The 19,507-nt window shown below is 37.6% G+C and overlaps 1 protein-coding gene across 1 annotated transcript in view; it reads right to left on the reverse strand.

The window, feature by feature from the left end:
- Positions 1-19,507, reverse strand: part of LOC136863977 (cytokine receptor) — a 648,368-nt gene that overhangs the window by 91,248 nt on the left and 537,613 nt on the right. The window contains exon 21 of the mRNA XM_067140447.2: positions 16,584-16,653. Within this exon, the coding sequence (XP_066996548.1) occupies positions 16,584-16,653 (70 nt within the window). The remainder of the gene's footprint in view (positions 1-16,583; positions 16,654-19,507) is intronic.

Genomic DNA, 19,507 nt, shown 5'->3' on the forward strand with positions numbered 1-19,507 from the left:
CTCAACCAGTTCTACTTTCTTTCTTCCATAAGCCCCATTAATACTGATAGCTCCCCATCAAATTCCATTTCGTTCGCCAAGTTGTTTCCAAGGAGTCCCTCGCCTGTCAAATGGGAGTGGGACTCCGTTACTCCCATAGATCCGAGGCTTGCTTAAATTGTTCTGAGCTCGATAAATCCATGAAGCAGGTTGCTACCCTACTTACACATAGTCCAAGTGAGGATCTCTCGTCTAACGGGTTATAGACCACCGGTGGATTGTATAGTCCTAGCCGCCTGAGCACAAGGAGGGCCATGACTCAGAATATGTCCGAGATGCCCGCTCCCATTCCATAGCAACTGGTATCCCGACTAAGGACCACCCACTAGGCCACTCAGCCGTTGCCCATGGTTCACAAACTAGGACGTTACCACAGTAACCCACACGATGAAACATTCTTCAGAAATTCTGTCTAAAATAAATTTTTCAGAAGCCCCTTTGGATTGAAGTGATGTGATGCTGACAACTTCTAGTTTTCAATTAGTAATAACCAACAACTTCTATTTTTCAATAAGTATTAAGTGTATGGATGTTTCTTAAACTGTAATCTATTTTAAATATTAATGAAGGGCTCAGATGATTTACAATAAGTAGAACCACACAGCTGATTACAAGTAAATTTATTTCAAGTGTGATTTACTTGAGACATATGAAGAAAACTGTCAGACAGTAAACAATAAATTACAATTATATGACAGGAACCTGATGTGGTGGTCACTTCACTCAGCATGAATTATAATAAATATATTTTTGTTTGGTTCATCAGTCTATAGACTGGTTTTATGCAGCCCTCCATGCCATCCTTTCTTGTGTTATCTTTATCATTACCATGTAACTATTACATCTACTCTAATCTGTTTGTCATATTCATGCCTTGGTATACCCCTACTGTTCTTACCACCTACACTTCCCTCAAACACTAGCTTAACACGTCCTGAGTATCTATATTCCATCTCCTCTTATGGTTAAATTTTGCCAAATCGTTCTCCTCTCACCAATCTGATTCGGGATCTCATCATTCATTATTCGATCAACCCATCTCTCCTTCAGCATCCTTCTGTAACATCACACTTCAAAAGCTTCCATTGTCTTTTCTTTCTGAGTTAGTCATGAGACTATGGAGTGGGTATGTGGGAAACTGGGAGTGAAATTTCTAGATCTGAATGGGTGGGTAGGAAATAGGGATCTGCGCTCAGATGGCCTTCACTTAAACCGCAGTGGTATGTATAAGTTAGGAAATTTGTTTGGAAGGGTAATAGGGAGGTACATTCAGGGAAATGGGGTGGCCTAGGGAGCGGTGATAAGGGAACAAGGAACTGGAAATCAAATAGGAATGACATAACATTGTTAGTGTTGAACTGTAGAAGTATTGTAAAGAAAGGAATAGAATTAATTTAATAGATATATATTTACCAGATATTGTAATAAGAGTTGAATCATGGCTGAGAAATGATATAATGGATGCAGAAATTTTCTCACGACACTGGAGTGTGTATCGTAGAGATAGGATAGGTATGGTGGAAGGGGGAGTATTCATTCTGGTGAAAGAAGAATTTGTAAGCTACGAAAAAGTTAAAGATGAGACACATGAAATTCTAGGTGTAAGGCTCATTTCTAAAGATAATAGGCAACTTGATATATTTGGAGTGTACAGACCGGGAAAGGGTAGCACAGATGCGGATTCGGAATTATTTGATAGGATAGTCGGCTATGTGGGAAACGACATGGAAAGAAATGTGATTGTAGCGGGAGATCTGAACTTGCCAGATGGCAATTGGGAAGGAAATGCGAACGACAGGAAGCATGACCAACAAATGACAAATAAGTTAATATGGGAAGGACAGCTGATTCAGAAAGTGAGGGAGCCAACCAGAGGGAAAAATATCCTGGATGTCGTGCTGATAAAACCAGATGAGCTCTATAGGGAAACTGAAGTAATAGATGGTATTAGTGATCATGAAGCTGTTTTTGTCGTAGTTAAAAATAAATGTGATAGAAAGGAAGGTCTTAAAATTAGGATTATTAGGCAGTACCATAATGCTGATAAAGCAGGCATGAGGCAGTTTCTAAAAAGTAACTATGATCGGTGGAAAAACGGTAAATAAAAATGTAAACAGACTCTGGGATGGGTTTACAGAAATTGTTGAGGAATGCGAAAACAAGTTTGTACCTTTAAGGGTGGTATGAAATGTCGTATGGCTTTTAGTGCCGGGATATCCCAGGACGGGTTCGGCTCGCCAGGTGCAGGTCTTTCTATTTGATGCCCATAGGCGACCTGCACGTCGTGATGAGGATGAAATGATGATGACGACAACACATACACCCAGCCCCCGTGCCGTAGGAATTAACCAATTAAGGTTAAAATCCCCGACCGACCCGGCTGGGAATCGAACCTGGGACCCTCTGAACCGAAGGCCAATATGCTGACCGTTCAGCCAACGAGTCGGACTTAAGGGTGGTAAGGAATGGTAAAGACCCACCTTATTATAATAGAGAAATAAAGAGACCAAGAAGGAGGTGCAGACTGGAAAGAAATAGAGTTAGAAATCGCTGTGGAAGTAAGGAGAAATTGAAGGAACTTACTAGAAAATTGAATCTAGCAAAGAAGGCAGCTAAGGATAACATGATGGCAAGCATAATTGGCAGTCATACAAATTTTAGTGAAAAATGGAAGGGTATGTATAGGTATTTTAAGGCAGAAACAGGTTCCAAGAAGGACATTCCAGGAATAATTAATGAACAAGGCGAGTGTGTATGTGAGGATCTTCAAAAGGCAGAAGTATTCTGTCAGCAGTATGTAAAGATTGTTGGTTACAAGGATAATGTTGAGAAAGAGGAGGAGACTAAGGCCAAAGAAGTATTAAAATTTACATATGATAACAATGACATTTACAATAAGATACAAAAGTTGAAAACTAGAAAAGCAGCTGGAATTGATAAGATTTCTGGGGATATACTAAAGACAATGGGTTGGGATATAGTACCACATCTGAAGTACTTATTTGATTATTGTTTGGTCAGAGGAGCTATACCAGATGAATGGAGAGTTGCTATAGTAAGTCCTGTGTATAAAGGAAAGGGTGATAGACATAAAGCTGAAAATTACAGGCCAGTAAGTTTGACGTGCATTGTATGTAAGCTTTGGGAAGGCATTCTTTCTGATTATATTAGAAATGTTTGTGAAATTAATAACTGGTTCGATAGAAGACAGTTCAGTTTTAGGAAAGGTTATTCCACTGAAGCTCAACTTGTAGGATTCCAGCAAGATATAGCAGATATCTTGGATTCTGGAGGTCAAATGGACTGTATCGCGATTGACCTGTCTAAAGCATTTGATAGGGTGGATCATGGGAGACTAGCAAAAATGAGTGCAATTGGACTAGACAAAAGAGTGACTGAATGGGTTGCTATATTTCTAGAAAATAGATCTCAGAGAATTAGAGTAGGTGAAACTTTATCTGACCCTGTAATAATTAAGAGGGGAATTCCTCAAGGCAGTATTATTGGACCTTTATGTTTTCTTATATATACAAATGATATGAGTAAAGGAGTGGAATCAGAGGTAAGGCTTTTTGCGGATGATGTTATTCACTATAGAGTGATAAATAAGTTACAAGATTGTGAGCAACTGCAGCGTGACCTCGAAAATGTTGTGAGATGGACAGCAGGCAATAGTATGTTGATAAACGGGGTCAAAAGTCAGGTTGTGAGTTTCACAAATAGGGAAAGTCCTCTCAGTTTTAATTACTGCATTGATGGGGTGAAAGTTCCTTTTGGGGATCATTGTAAGTATCTAGGTGTTAATATAAGGAAAGATCTTAATTGGGGTAATCACATAAATGGGATTGTAAATAAAGGGTACAGATCTCTGCACATGGTTATGAGGTTGTTTAGGGGTTGTAGTAAGGATGTAAAGGAGAGGGCATACAAGTCTCTGGTAAGACCCCAGCTAGAGTATGGTTCCAGTGTATGGGACCCTCACCAGGATTACCTGATTCAAGAACTGGAAAAAATCCAAAGAAAAGCAGCTCGATTTGTTCTGGGTGATTTCCGACATAAGAGTAGCGTTACAAAAATGTTGCAAAGTTTGGGTTGGGAAGAATTGAGAGAAAGAAGACGAGCTGCTCGACTAAGTGGTATGTATAGATGTTGATTCCCATAGGGAATCTGAAATAGTTATAAGTGGTATGTTCCGAGCTGTCAGCGGAAAGATGGCGTGGAATGACATTAGTAGACGAATAAGTTTGAGTGGCGTTTATAAAAGTAGGAAAGATCACGATGTGAAGATAAAGTTGGAATTCAAGAGGACAAACTGGGGGAAATATTCAGTATAAGAAGGGGAATTAGGGGTTGGAATAACTTACCAAGGGAGACGTTCAATAAATTTCCAATTTCTTTGAAATCATTTAGGAAAAGGCTAGGAAAACAACAGATAGGGAATCTGCCACCTGGGTGACTGCCCTAAATGCAGATCAGTATTGACTGATTGATTGTCCACATTTCATTTCCATATAATGCCAGACAAAAAGTCTCCAAAATCAAATATCCAATTCCTGTATCAACTTTCGACGTGAGCAAGTTCCTTTTCTTAAAGAAAGGCCTTCCTTGCTTGTGCTAGTGTGTATTGTTTTGTCCTCCATACTTCTTACTTAGTTACTCTCCTATTCAAATAACAATATTCATCTACTTCCTTTAAGACTTCATTTCCTAATGTAATAGTTTCAGCATCACCTGACTTTGTTTGACTGCACCAAATTACTTTTGTTTTGGATTTATTTATTTCCATCTTGTACTCCTTCTCCAAGACTATGTTCATACCATTCAGTAATTTCTCAAGATCTTCTGCAAACTCTGATAAAATAACAATATCATCGGCAAATCTCAGAGTTTTGATTTCCTCTCCTTGGATTGCGATTCCCTTTCCAAATTCCTCTTTGTTTTACCTTTACCATCTGATCTATATAAACAATGAACAGGAGAGGGAACAAGTTGCAGCCATGTCTCACTCCTTTCTGGATTGCTGCTTCTTTACTACTGTCTACCAGCAATGTTGGTAACAGATACAAAAGGTCAAGTCTTTCTATCTTGGAAGCCCGTAGCTGATGACAGCCATACAGGGGGGCAGCTGAAAGCACTAACAAGGTAATTCATTCACTGTTAGTGAAATTGGTTCGATTCCTCAAAAAAAAAAAAAAAAAAAAAAAAATATTTTAAATTCTTCCGAATGGTGGAACATAAAAACATCTTTACAATTTCCATAAAGCATAGATCATCAACTAAAATTCTCAAGTAATATCTATTATTCTAAAATTTATGAATAATGATTTCCTGATACAAGTTTTCTAAGGTCTATCTTGGAAGACATAACCACCTCTGTTATCACTTAGATTCAAGATGGCAGCTAGAGGTTAGTGCTGCTGCAGTTTACGTTGTTTGTGTGGTAATAATCAGAGTTGTTGCGCTTTACAGTTCTCTGTACAGTTCTGTTCGAGATCAGTGTGTGCAAGTGAAAAAGTGAGTTCTCCTTTTACATGGTTACTAGCAGAGAGAAACTACTAGATTCTGGCGTTCTCTCTGACTGAATGCCTCCCTACTCACTCTGAGCTGAATGGATCTAGGCCTGGTTGCTCAATGATTAGGGGCTTGCTTTGCCTCCTGCTACTGGCGGGAGATATCCATTTAAACCCCGATCCCACCACTTGTGAAATGAAAACAAATCTAAACATCTACTGTCAGAATGTCCAAAGCCTAAATAATAAGCTGTCTGATTGTGAACTATCCCTGCCAAACTTAAGAGAAGTTGACATGATCGGACTTACTGAAACGTGGTTTTCATGGGCTAGTGACAGCGAACTACCACTCAGCGCTAATTACAGCATATTTTGTCATGATCGCGCTACTCTAGGCGGAGTGATGCTAGCAGTGAACAGTGTGTTACCGTGTAAACGAAGGACAGATCTCGAACAGAACTGTGAGTTAGTGTGGGTGGAGCTACTCTTTCCTCGACTCCCTGTACTTGTGGGATGTTACTATAGACCACCAAGCAGCTCATTCTGTGACCTTCAACAGTGCCTGGATTCAATCACTGCAGCTCTCCCTCACGGTGAAGTAATTTTAATGGGCGACTTCAACTTGTCTCCAAATAATTAATGAAAACAAAAAATTCCACCTAATTGATACTTTCTCTTTTATTTAGCCTTAGGCTATTTAAACAGACATTAAAATTAAATTCAGAACATGTTTCGAATGCTTTGCATTCATCATCAGCTGTTTACAATAAGCATAGGTAAAAATAGCTAAGAACGATCTCACAATTTACTTTAAAACCTTAAAAACTTGTCTATAAAGTAGTCTCCTCCAACTACCAGACTGTCAGCTAACAACTGTGACACATATTTTATAGAGAGTTTTATTAATGGCCTCGGACTGAAACAGTTTAATATGTACCCAACCCATGGACCGAACACCCTGGACCTCGTGCTCTCCTCATTAGAACTTAAAACAATAACCCCAGGCAGAAACCTTTTCCTCTGTGACCACCAGTCACTCGATGTTACATTCCTCCTACCCCACACTTCCTCAAAGCCTCACAGCATGACGTTCTCCCACCCTACCTACATCTGGCACCGTGCTGACTGACATGCCCTGGAATGCCTTCCCTGGAGCCTTCTCGAAATAGCTGATATTAAATCGGCTCTTGACCTGCTGTACGACTGGCTGCAAGCTGCAATTAAAGACTTCGTTCCTGCACAACGGACTACTACCAGCAAATATCAACACTGGATATCACAAGAGACCAGACTTATACTATTTAATAAGAAAGAGAGCTTGGCGCTTGTGGAAAGACTTCCCTAACCCACACACTCACAATACGTTCGTTAAAATCTGCCACCACGCGAGGTTTATGGTCAGAAGAGACTACAAAGCACACGTAGACACTGTCACTGAATACGTCCGCAGGAATCCCAAGCGCTACTGGAGTCTCATCAACACACAGAGAAGGACAGAGCGGATTCCTGTCAGCGTGAACCACAACGATGCAACAGCAGACAGCGCCAATCACAATGAACTGTTCAATAGGTATTTCTTCTCCAACTTCTCCCTACCCTTACAAAAGGAACTGCTCCCTCCCGTAGGTACAGTTTCAAACAGAACCCTATCAAGCATAACTACCACACCAAGTGAAGTTCATAACCTTCTTCAAACTCTTCGTACCAACAAAGCTACCGGTCCAGACACTATAGGTCCTCTTTTCCTAAAAAATACTGCCAGCACCCTTTGCATTCCTCTCTCTAAATTATTTAACAGATGATTTGCTGCAGGCAATTTTCCTATTACCTGGAAGCAGGCAAATATTGTTCCACTTCTCAAATCAGGCAACAAATTTAATGTTTCATCTTACCGACCAATTTGTTTATCTTTGAAAAAATTATACACCAGCGCCTTCTTGCATTCACCTTGCCCTATATCTCAACCAATCAGCATGGTTTTCTACCAGGTGGCTCTGGCCACTCTGCATAGCTTTGCATCACATGCCAGTGCACCAAAATCACAGCTGGATATCTGCTACGTAGACATTTCAATAGCTTTCAATTCTGTAGACCAACATTTACCAGTTCCTGTTTTGCAATTGAAATTGTAATGATTAGCAGTGATGGAACTAACAATTCTATGAATATTAATGCAAGAAAGAGTCTGGATGATGAGCATACTCCAGATGCTAAGAATTTAGAGCCTAATTTATTTATTTTTCAAATTTTACTCATATTTCATCCCAGATTTTAATGTCAATTGCATTTTAGTACATTTGTTTTAAGTCAATTGTGTGTTTGTACATTTCTTTAGTTATTAGATGTATTACATTAAGGCTGAAGATGGCCAGCCAAGGCCAAAACTAGTCCCTAGTTTAGTAATGTAATTCAAAAATATTGCATATTATAGTATTGAAAAGGTGGACCATGATGACATTAATAATTATTATTATACTCTGCTCCTCCATAAACTCTCTAAACAACATAATATACATGGCAGTCTTCTGACCCTTCTTGCTGGTTTCCTACATAACCGTTGGCAGAGAACGGTAATGTCAGGCACTTCATCCTCATGGTTACCATTCACCTCCAGTGTCCCACAAGGCAGTACTCTTGGCCCCTTGCTGTCTTCCTTGTTTATGGATGATCTGCCATCCGACCTCAATGAAACAGCAAATACCCTACTTTTTTCTGACAACTGCAAGATATTTAGGGAGATCAGGAATCCAGCAGATGCAGCTCTGCTACAGTCCTCACTCAACGCTCTCTCGAACTGGTGCCATACTTAGAAACTTATCCCCAATCCAAAAAAATGCAGCCACATGACCATAACACGACGTAAATCTCCTCTACCGACATCATATTACCTATGATATATATCATTATTGATCTGCATTGAAGATACTATATGTAGGATGCTAAATAGTTTATTATGTCACCTATTCAATACATTAGAAATTTTAAACATTTAGGAATTTATTATTATTTCCATACGAGACATGTTTCGCCCTTCTTTGAAGGCATCATCAGTCATAGTACTACCTCAAGGCATAAATCAGGTACCTGATTTGTAATTAAATTGTAAACACTAAGATATAAAATTGACATATTGCAGTGGAAAAGTCAAGAGAAAAACAATATTCAATGATGATACAGATAACAAAATATCAGCCATTGGGATTACAATTTAATTACAAATCAGGTACCTCATTTATGCCTTGAGGTAGTACTATGACTTATGATGCCCTCAAAGAAGGGCGAAACATGTCTCATATGAAAACAATAATAAATTCCTAAATGTTTAAAATTTCTAATGTATTGAATAGGTAACATAATAAACTATTTAGCATCCTACATATCATATTACCTACTCGACAAACCCATCACTGCAGTTATGCAACAACGTGACTTAGATGTAATATTCAATACAAAATTACAATTTAAGAACCACATTGAAACATATACAACCAAGGCTATGAAATTACAAGGCATTCTCTACCGCTTCACAGAAATTTCTGGTCCCACTGTTCTTCGTCACTTCTTCCTCACGATCATTCAACCTCTCTTGAACTACTGCTCTCCAATTTGGACAACAGCCTTCCCCTCCAATATTAACCAGTTAGACAAAGCAGTCTTTGCTGCAATTTTTAGGAACTGAAAGCCCAACCTCAGAAATCTGTCTATGCAGCAGGTATTAAGGGCAGTAAATGTGTCACCGCTGCACATTAGGCAACAGGTAGCTGACCTGGGTTTCCTCCATGGGACCTTAAATGGGTATTACCACTCGGAACATCTTGTCTCACTCTTCTCTCTCCGTGTTCCTCCCCGCTCCACCAGAACCAAAGACTTTCTCCACATTCCCCACACTTAGCACTCAATACTTCAACGATCTTTCCTAATCCACCTCCCAACTCTCTTTAACAGTATTAATAGGTGACAAGCATCAAGTAAAAGTATATTCGGAAGGAAAGTAAACAGTCTCCTAAGGTTAAGTTGATTGCGAAGAGGTTATTCTGCCATTTTGACCCACAACGACTTGGCTATGAACATGGACATTCTCATGATTTTCGATTCGGACAGTCGTTATTAGTAGGTTGTGTACCTGATCTTAATCAATGATGATATAGGTAACATTACGTTATCTTATGCTTGTTATATGTTATCATGAAAGTTTACATTTGTTAATTAGTCTGTTGACAGTGCAAGTGAAATTTGCTCAGTGTAACTGTATCTTGTAATTAATAAATAAATAAATAAATAAATAAATAAATAAATAAATAAATAAATAAATAAATAAACTTCTTGTTCCACCAAAAATCTATACTCCACCCTCCTAGTACTGGAAGCCCAAATAAACATGGAATAGAAACACACATAAAACACTAATGTCAAATTTAAGAGAGAATTTCAAAGTACTGAATAAATTAGGAAAGTCAGCTGGCAAGCTGAAATGGGGAATACATATTAAATTTTAAATTAGGTACATCCAACCTAACTGAAAAGAGTAATTAATTATTGGAGAAATTTAACTATGACTTACATTAAAAATTGGAAAAGACAGGTAGAGATCGGGAACAAGGTTCAAAAGTAAAATCCTTGGGGGATACAATCTCATGATATATACAGTCCACCTAGAGAAGGTGTTTATTAAGAAAAACTTAGCTTAACCAACAGTAATAATGCAGGTATACAGAACTATAATACTAGACATACAGTAAATGTGATTTTCATATATTAATATTTTAGTTCTCAACTCAATATGATTATGGAATAGCTTACTTCAGGAATGAGGAAAGCAACGGGAAACTACCTCATTCCTCATTTCCCTAGTACGCCTCTTCAGTGATGCCTAGACCATCTATGACAGCTGATGGCAGAGCTGTTGAGAATCCAACCAGCCTTAGGGCTGAAGACAAGATGGAATGTAGGGGTTTCATACAATCTATGTTGTGAATGTAGGGGTTTTATACAATCTATGTTGATGGATCTGATGATTATATATGAAGCTAGCAAATAATTAGCCACATATAAGTATTAACTCTTTCCGGTCTAACTGCAAGCATAACTCGCACTGGCCAAAATTACGTTCTTGCAGCACTGCGAGCATAGCCTGTAGTAAGGTTTGACAATTCACTAAATATCGAGAACGAGCTATGCATGCGTTCTGGCGGCTACATCATATCTCTTCATATATTAGTTATGAGAGTTTTTCAACAGATGGCAGTATTAATTCTAAGACAGAGAATTCACTATATTATCAACGAGTGTGCATTAGTAGATGGCACTCAATGTGTTCTAAAATATGGCATCTCGTGGCAAATAAGTGCTTGAAGAAAGTGATATTTTCGATATTTTATGTAATCGTAATTCCTTATATCTAGGGGGGAAAAAAAATCTTTACTAATATGTTGATATTCTTACGTATTCACGCAAATATGAAACACATAGGAACAGGCAGTAGACTATAAAACGAGTTCCAATCATAATGAAATGCAAGATATTGATTCAAATTCACAATGGGATGCAGTAATATTTCCATTTGTGGATAAAATTATAATTACATACCTTCAATATCATCTTCACTCTGAGCATCTTCGCTAACATCGCCTTCTAAGGCACTATCGTCACAGAAAAATATATAAATAAAATTTCATAAGAGCTCCCATTTTTGTTATTGTTATTACTATTATTATTATTATTGAACAATTATTACTTTTATATCATTTTCATTATTGTTGTTGTTTTGTAATTGTAATTCACATTTTGCATTCTCAGAGTACGGTAAATATAAGACTATTTCAGAAAACTGGGCCTACTTACTTAGTAATCCGTCAGACTTTTTTAAATTCACAAAACATGGTATAATATATAAACAATTTTAAAATCTCAAGTGAGAGCTGACATGAAACAAAAAACATTTTTTCAAAACTAGATGCTCAAATAAGCACCAAAGAAAAGAAAAAGAAGAATGCAAATATCTCCTATAGGTACAGAGATCTAAATTTTTAAATCCTTAAAATTGCCCAGTCCATAATGTTTGTAATGGATATTCAGGCTCAGACCAGAATGGGTTAATACTATAGGTTCAGAGTAAAAATATAAAATGCAAACGAGCATTCATACATTTTTATAAAAATTATATCACAGACATTTAACTTGCACACATCACGAACAAAATAAGAGAAAGCTAAACAGCAAAAGTAGAAAAAGTCAAGAGCTGTAAATATCTTGGTGAGATGATCCAGTCTAATAGCTTAGAACAGGAGGCAATCAAGGCAAGAATCTGAAAGATGGAATTAGCGTACCAGTTAACGAAAGATGTGTACAACAAGAAGAAATCATGAAGTCTGAGAACAAAACTAAGGCACTATAACACCGTGATCAAACCAGAAGGACTATACTGTACGCTGCTGACACCTTGGATTTAACAAGTAGAGGATTGCTGGAATAACTGGAGAAGAAAGACAGGAAGGTCGTAAGAAGATTCTGGGACCTACAGGTATATATGTTAGTGGACAATGCAGATTAAGACCTAACAAAGAGTTATACAAAGAGACTGAGGGAATTATAGAGCCAATGAAGAAGAGACAAATACAATTTTATGGACATCTCCTATGTATGAATCAAGAAAGGCTAACTCGAAAATTGTTCCCAGGTGGTTTATGGAGATACATGCTGATATGGAAAGAATGGGAATTAGTCATGCAGACATCAAAAACAGGAACCACTTTCGACAATTAGTTTCAGACTTCAGAGGCTTCTGAGGAGAAGGAGAAAAGAAGTCTTCAAAAGTGATTTTTTTTTTTTTTTTCAGAAGAAAGAAGGAAGCAGATAAGCCAATGAATGAAGCTACATTGGCAGAAGATCAAAGCCAGGAGAAGTAAAAGATGATCCAGGATACCATAGTTGTTACTCCATGGTCCATAGTGGCCACAATTGAACATAATAATAATAAAAAGAGGAAGAATATGAAGAAGTAAAATTTAAGTTGGTATACGAAATAAGACCATGGCCACTGCATACTCATTCCTAGCTCTTTACTACCCCAGGATCACCCAAAATCTACCTGTGTTAGTGTGATGTTAAAAATCTAACATATCTATGCATGAAGGGTTATAAGCCAGAGGTGACTTATCAACACAATCATGAAGCATGGGCTAGTCATTACAATTAATTCCCAGGACGAGGATTGATTTTGTACCATACATGTCTAACTTTTTTTGAGTTTTGTTCATTATTGAAGTACGATGCCCTTCTTTGGTTTAAGAACAGCACACCATTTTCCTTTTAGTAAGAGAAGACTAAGTCTCTGTCTCTGTAGTCTCTATGACTATTGCTAATTGCTTTACGTCGCACCGACACAGATAGGTCTTATGGAGACGATGGGAGAGGAAAGGTCTAGGAATGGGAAGGAAGCGGCTGTGGCCTTAATTAAGGTACAGCCCCAGCATTTGCCTGGTATGAAAATGGGAAACCACGGAAAACCATCTTCGGCGCTGCCAACAGTGGGGTTCGAACCCACTATCTCCCAGATGCGAGCTCACAGCTGCGCACCCCTAACTGCACGGCCATCTATGACTATTAGAGAAAACTATGCTATGTCACAAATATTATTTAGTGGACAATCAAGCAATTAATTCCAGTATTTTTGACTCTGTTAAAGATCCAGAATGTGTGCTGTATGAAAATCCACAGCCTGTTTCCAGTCTTTCGACCGGGTCAGGAATGGAATGAATGAAGCCCCAATCTAGCGGTGAGGATAGGAATTGCGCCAGCTGCCAAAGCCTGTCGCACTCCTCTGGGGCAATGATTAATGAATGACAGATTAAATGAAATTATATTGGGGAGTGTTGCTGGAATGAAATATGACAGAGAAAACTGGAGTTCCCAGAGAAAAACCTGTCCCGCCTCTGTTTGTCCAGCACAAATCTCACAAGGAGGGACCAGGATTTGAACCACGGAACCCAGCGGTGAGAAGCCGGCATGCTGCCGCCTGAGCCACAGAGGCTCTGTGTGCTGTATAAAGCACGCTAATACTGACCGCAAAGATGAGGAAACTAATTGTGTAGAGGCGTGCGGCTGTGAGCTTGCATCCGGGAGATCGTGGATTCGAATCCCACAGTCGGCAGCCCTGAAGATGGTTTTCCGTGGTTTCCCATTTTCACACTAGGCAAATGCTGGGACTGTACCTTAATTAAGGCCACGTCCGCTTCCTTCCAACTCCTAGTCCTTTCCTGTCCCATCGTTGCCATAAGACCTATCTGTGTCGGTGCGAGGTAAAGCCCCTAGCAAAAAAAAATAATTGTGACACAGGATTTGCTAAACAACTTTGCCTAGAGATATACATAACTGATCACTGGGTTGAAATAATTACAAATATGACAGAAGTGTCAAAATTTCATCTCACAAAGATATCAAAAGAACATTTTCAACATAAGTCCATTAGCAAAAAGTGTTGTCAACAGGAAAACATTGACAAGTGGTAAAATGTTAAACAGCTTAAAGCTAGCTAGATACAGCTTGAACAGGAAAAGAAAGATCCCCAAATACTCAAAATGCAAGGTATTCTTAATGAATCCTATGGACCTAAGTTGCCGAATAAAATGTGGTTGCCAAGTGTTTGTCAAAACAGAGTTGCCACTGTTGTAACCAACTGGCACGAATCTAATTAGGAAATGTTTTTAACTTGTCCTAACACATTCTATGAGCTCATCATTCTTTCTATACACAACAGAAGGGCTGTGATGATGTTGTGTATACTATGAGCCAGATGATGGACACTAAACTATTTTCAAACAATTGTGATATAATAATCCTTTTTGTTTGTTTTGGTGACATTTTATGTAAATGCTGATAATGATTGTGATAAACATGCCTTATTATATAACCCTACTCTTCTAACATACTTAACATTATAATTTAGACCAAATTATAATTGAAATATTTATACATTGTTACTACATGATGTTCATTACCAATTTTTTAAATTAAAATGATTAACCAACACTGCTGTCCACAGTATGTAAAATGATTTTATACCAATTGTGATTTACCTAAGTTTACCTAACCACATTAGATAGTGTTTGGAATGTCTTTTTCTTTACCATTTATATCAGGTAATTTATGTGTCCTATCAACATTCTAAAACAGTTTCTTCCAAAATAAAATTCCATTCACAGTTTAAAACAGTGTTCACTTAATTAGACTTTTCATTTCTCAACTTTGGGATGCTGCAGGTTAGTCATATCTGGCTTGTTACCCTTCATACAGCATTACACAACACTTACAAACAGGAGCTTAAAAACTCAATTTAAATTTATATTGAATGAGGTAACTGTCCCAAAAGATGGCAAATGCAAATACCTAGATGTGAGATTTGAAAGTAATTTGCACTGGAAGGGTCATGTTGGTGACATTATTGGGAAAGCATGCAAATCATTACATGTCATAATGAGGCTACCTAAACGATGTAACAAAGAATTAAAAGAGAAAAGTCATTTAAGTATGGTTCATTCATTATTGGAATATGCAAACAGTGTTTGGAATCCTCACCAGGAATACCTAATAAAAGAAATAGATGGTGTGCAGAGGAAAACAGCAAGATTTGTATCAGGGGATGTCAGGAGAAAAATTTGTGTATCAAAAATGTTAGAGAAACTTGGGTGGGTAGCTTTAAGTAAGAGAAGGGAGAAAACTAGACTTAGAGGATTATATAGAGCCTATACAGAAGAGGAGGCATGGGAGGAAATCCATGACAGGCTTCAGCTGGAAAATAATTATATCGGCAGAGCTGACCACAAGGATAAAATTAAGCAGGATTTTTGCAGAAGCAATTGGGGGTAAATATTCATTCATTGGGAAGGGCGTGAAGGAGTGCAACATTTTACCAGGGGAAGTGTTTGATTCAAGAGAAGAATAAACAGCAACAGAGAAAAGAAATGTTAGAAGGCATCTGACCTGTGCAGGTTATTATATATAAAGAATTTTTGTGAATAAATTAATTCCAACTCCTTGTCTATGGAGATTGAACAGCTGAAGTAGGTGACTGTCTGTAGGGGTGAAGTACAAAGGGACTTCAAGGGCCCTGGGACCACTATCGTAGCTGTATAGGCCCTTCAGTAACTCTGAAAAGCAGTAGCAAAAGGGGCACATTTAAATCTTATAGCAGTTGTATAGTATTATTTGAAGTGATTCTACATACTGTATTTGAGTTGATTATGTGTATAAGTACAGAAGATATTTTGAGTAGAATTGTGTAAACAATATAAATTTCTTAAGGATGAGCTGTGGGTTTATTAAAAAATTATTAGTGTAAATGGTATAGTACTGAATTTTGGAAATTTTTTTTAAATTTAAAATTTAGTGTTTGATAATAATGTATTTTTGTGCATCATTTGCCACTGACGTAGACACCTCATTTGCAAATAAAGTTGTTTTAATTGGATATATATCATTACACAAACAACTCACTGCATACACAGGCCATTATACAGTGTGCCAAGAGGACTGCTGCCCAGCCAGATGGCCTGCAGATACAGGAGTGTCACATGGTCAGCATAACAAAATCCTCAGCCGTACTGCTTGACTTCCGTAGCCAGGTCTGCTGCTTCTCAATATCGATGGCTCCTGAGTTAGTCTCACAAGACTGGATTCAACCCGTTTCAGCTCTCAGTCCAGAACTGAAATCTCTGGACTAGCCAGGAATCAATCTTGGGACCTCCGGGTAAGAGGCAGACATGCTACTACTATTATTATTATTATTATTATTATTATTATTATTATTATTATTATTATTAACAATGAATATTCGTTAATTTGTATTTAGATGTTTTTGGCATTTTAGCATCTGCATTTTTTAATACACAGTCATCCTCACAGAATTTCTTGTGAATAATTTTATTAAAACTGCACTCCTGTTACTGTAAAGATGAACTTTTACTTATCACTCTAAAATACTATTCTATTCTATCAGTGTATTCTTGAAGAAAGAATATACAGAAATTATGCACTTACACTAGCAGGATCTAAGCCTGGCGGTAGTTTCACTTCCAAATCTTGCATCTCCTTGCACCGCATCCATACTCTGAAATATATCAAACACAAAACATCAGCCATCAAGCTCAGTGGTACAAAGACTACAATTTTCTAAGAAGGCCACACAACATCACAATGAAGACGAGAAGCTGAAGGCTTTCAAGCCATACATTCTCAGAAACCTTTTGCTTTCAAGAATCCAATCTCTACTCTTCCTTTTCTGTTTCCATTGTTTGAGGTTAATGGATTGTTCCACAATTAGTTCTTCTTTTCAAAGACTGGAGAACATCTCATTTTAGTCAGCATGAAGACTTTTTGGAGGAAGGAAAGTTAACTGAATTCCAAGAGTGTCCAATCAGATCACACTTCTTGGAACCTCAGTTGGGATTCATGACTTCATAGAAAGGGAATGATCAAACATCACATTAAAATTATCTTTTTCAAAAGTAAACCATTTCAAAGAACCAGCACCCATTAACCACAGAGCAGATCACCAAGAACCAGACATTTTATCTGTGGTATGACTAATTCCATTTTACGTAAAATGATAAAACACTGAAGAGAATTTCACACAAGCCAGATGGTATGAGTCACCCAAAATGGACGACAGCTGAAAGCAAGATATTACAATACAAAGAACAAGTAAATTTCAAGTAATTACTTTTGATCGGAACAAAAATTTTCTGCTATTATTAACTCGTCATGTCATCAAGGATAAAATGCTACTATGTTACTGATTCTTCCTGATAAGTTGGAGTACTTGAAATATTTGACTTCAATGAATCAATAGAGTTGCTTAATTTGGTTGAATTGTCAGCAACATTATTCTAAATAAGAGTGATCACAATTAAACTAGGTTCTGCTTATCGTGATTATTTCTGAAGTACCGGGTTGGGCGAGGGTTTAAGACCGAGTGACCTTCCTGACAATATGCGATTTTTTCAGGAGAACATTCCATTCTAAGGTCCCCTGGGATTCAAATTCCTGCTATGTTAAGTAGAAAGCCATTACAGAAATCACTTCCTCAAATAGAACAATCTTAACAGAGGCATTAAATATGAAAAATTAACAAATTTTCTAAGCTTCAAACGACACTCGTCCCAGGAAAGGTTACTATTAGGATGAGAAAAGGAATTCTCATTTAGGAAGCCAATCAAGGAGGTCTTTGGCAAAGTTAGAAAAACAGACCAACAAGTTCTTATAAAATTTTAAAATTAATTCTGGCTTACTAATGAAGTATCACAAAGAAGAAGAAGAATATGATGATGATGAAGATGATGATGATGATGATGGTGGTGATGGTGGTGGTGGTGGTGGTGGTGGTTGGTGGTGGTCAATTTATCTAATAATCTTACCAAGGAGAATAAGAGCTGTAATGTGGTTATTTCTTGCGTTCCACACCCCAACTTGTTTTAGAGTTTGTTCAGGAGTTTAAAACCCAGTGTTCTCCTAATGCTACATGAATTTTCAGGTGAAAATTCTACTCCAGAATAATCCAGAATTCAAACTTTGGCTGTGTGAAATCCAGCAGTTAAGCCACGCCCCCCAAAGGTGTTCTTTAATGTGTCCCAAAATATACTGACATGGGTTTCTATTATCCAATGCTGGCCCACTGCGTCAGGATTCCATCCTGCAAAACTGGCTCAAGAGATGAGCACTTAACCAAATGAGCCGGCAAATCATTTTCTAGGAAGACTACTCTGAATATACAGTATTTCCCCCACACTTTGGCGTGTGCTTTCAAAAAGAAAATGTTTCATGGACACAAAACAAATATTTTCCATGATGAGTTCATACAAAGTATTGAATACCAAAATGAGAATCTGGTCTCTCAAAGTGTTAGTCCAGATTTCACATATTGTACCTAGAAATGCAACATAGGTTTTAACTAAATTGTTGGTTTTAGCAAGAAGATTCAAAAAGTTATTAAAGCCCTGTCTTTTACTTGTTTCAATAAAAATATCTGGAAGTTCTATTATGAGACCACTGAATGCTTCAAAACCAAATTTATTTTAACTATGGTAACCAAATATAATCCACTGAATATAAAACATCCTCACATCTCCAAAGATTTTCTGAGAAAGTTTTTTGTGTATGTATAAATACAGAAGCAAAAGCTGTAGAAAAAAAGCATTATCTGGATATGAGTTTTGATTGTATGTAAAAACGAAATAGTCAGTCTGGAGTGAAGATATACGTACAACAATAAACTGGAGCTCCAATGTTCATGTGTAACAAAATATTAAAAATGAAATAGCATTTAATTTATCTCTCTATTTCTACTGTGCCTCTTCACTATGAAATGTTTTTCCACTGTTCGAAAATCTGTGTCATCGTGAGGAGTGTTGAAGAGTAGCTGAATTGGTGTTGTGTTATTGTCAAGTGATACATGTGGAGTAGTTCAGTGTGAGAAGTAGTCGCACACATTGATTGTGTGACTTTAATGTGAAGCTAATCAACTTTTCAGTGTGTCCTTGTCTAGGAACATCACTCTACTGCTCTTTATTTTCTCTTAACTCAACACAGTTTATTACTCAAATTCTGCCTTTGTTTGAATGATCATTATTTCATAAATACTGTTCCAGAGCAATATAAGTGCAATTTGTTTCTTCACATTGCATATACACAGACAGGTCTTAAGGTGATGATTAGATAGGCACAGCCCCACCATTTGCATGGTGGGAAATCGGGAAACTACAGAAAACAGTCTTCAGGGACATTTCATCCGACCCACCATCTCCCAAATACAAGCAGACAGCAATGTGACCCAAACCACTTGCCCAACTCACTCAGTAAAGCAATATAAACTCAAATCATTATCTTGTTTCATTACATATTCAAGTAATAACAGGAGCACAGAGGAATGATAGTTCTGGACTATGATTTATATGACTACTAAAGTC

The sequence above is a fragment of the Anabrus simplex genome, chromosome 2 (genome assembly GCF_040414725.1).
Source record: "Anabrus simplex isolate iqAnaSimp1 chromosome 2, ASM4041472v1, whole genome shotgun sequence".
Classification (NCBI taxonomy): domain Eukaryota; kingdom Metazoa; phylum Arthropoda; class Insecta; order Orthoptera; family Tettigoniidae; genus Anabrus; species Anabrus simplex.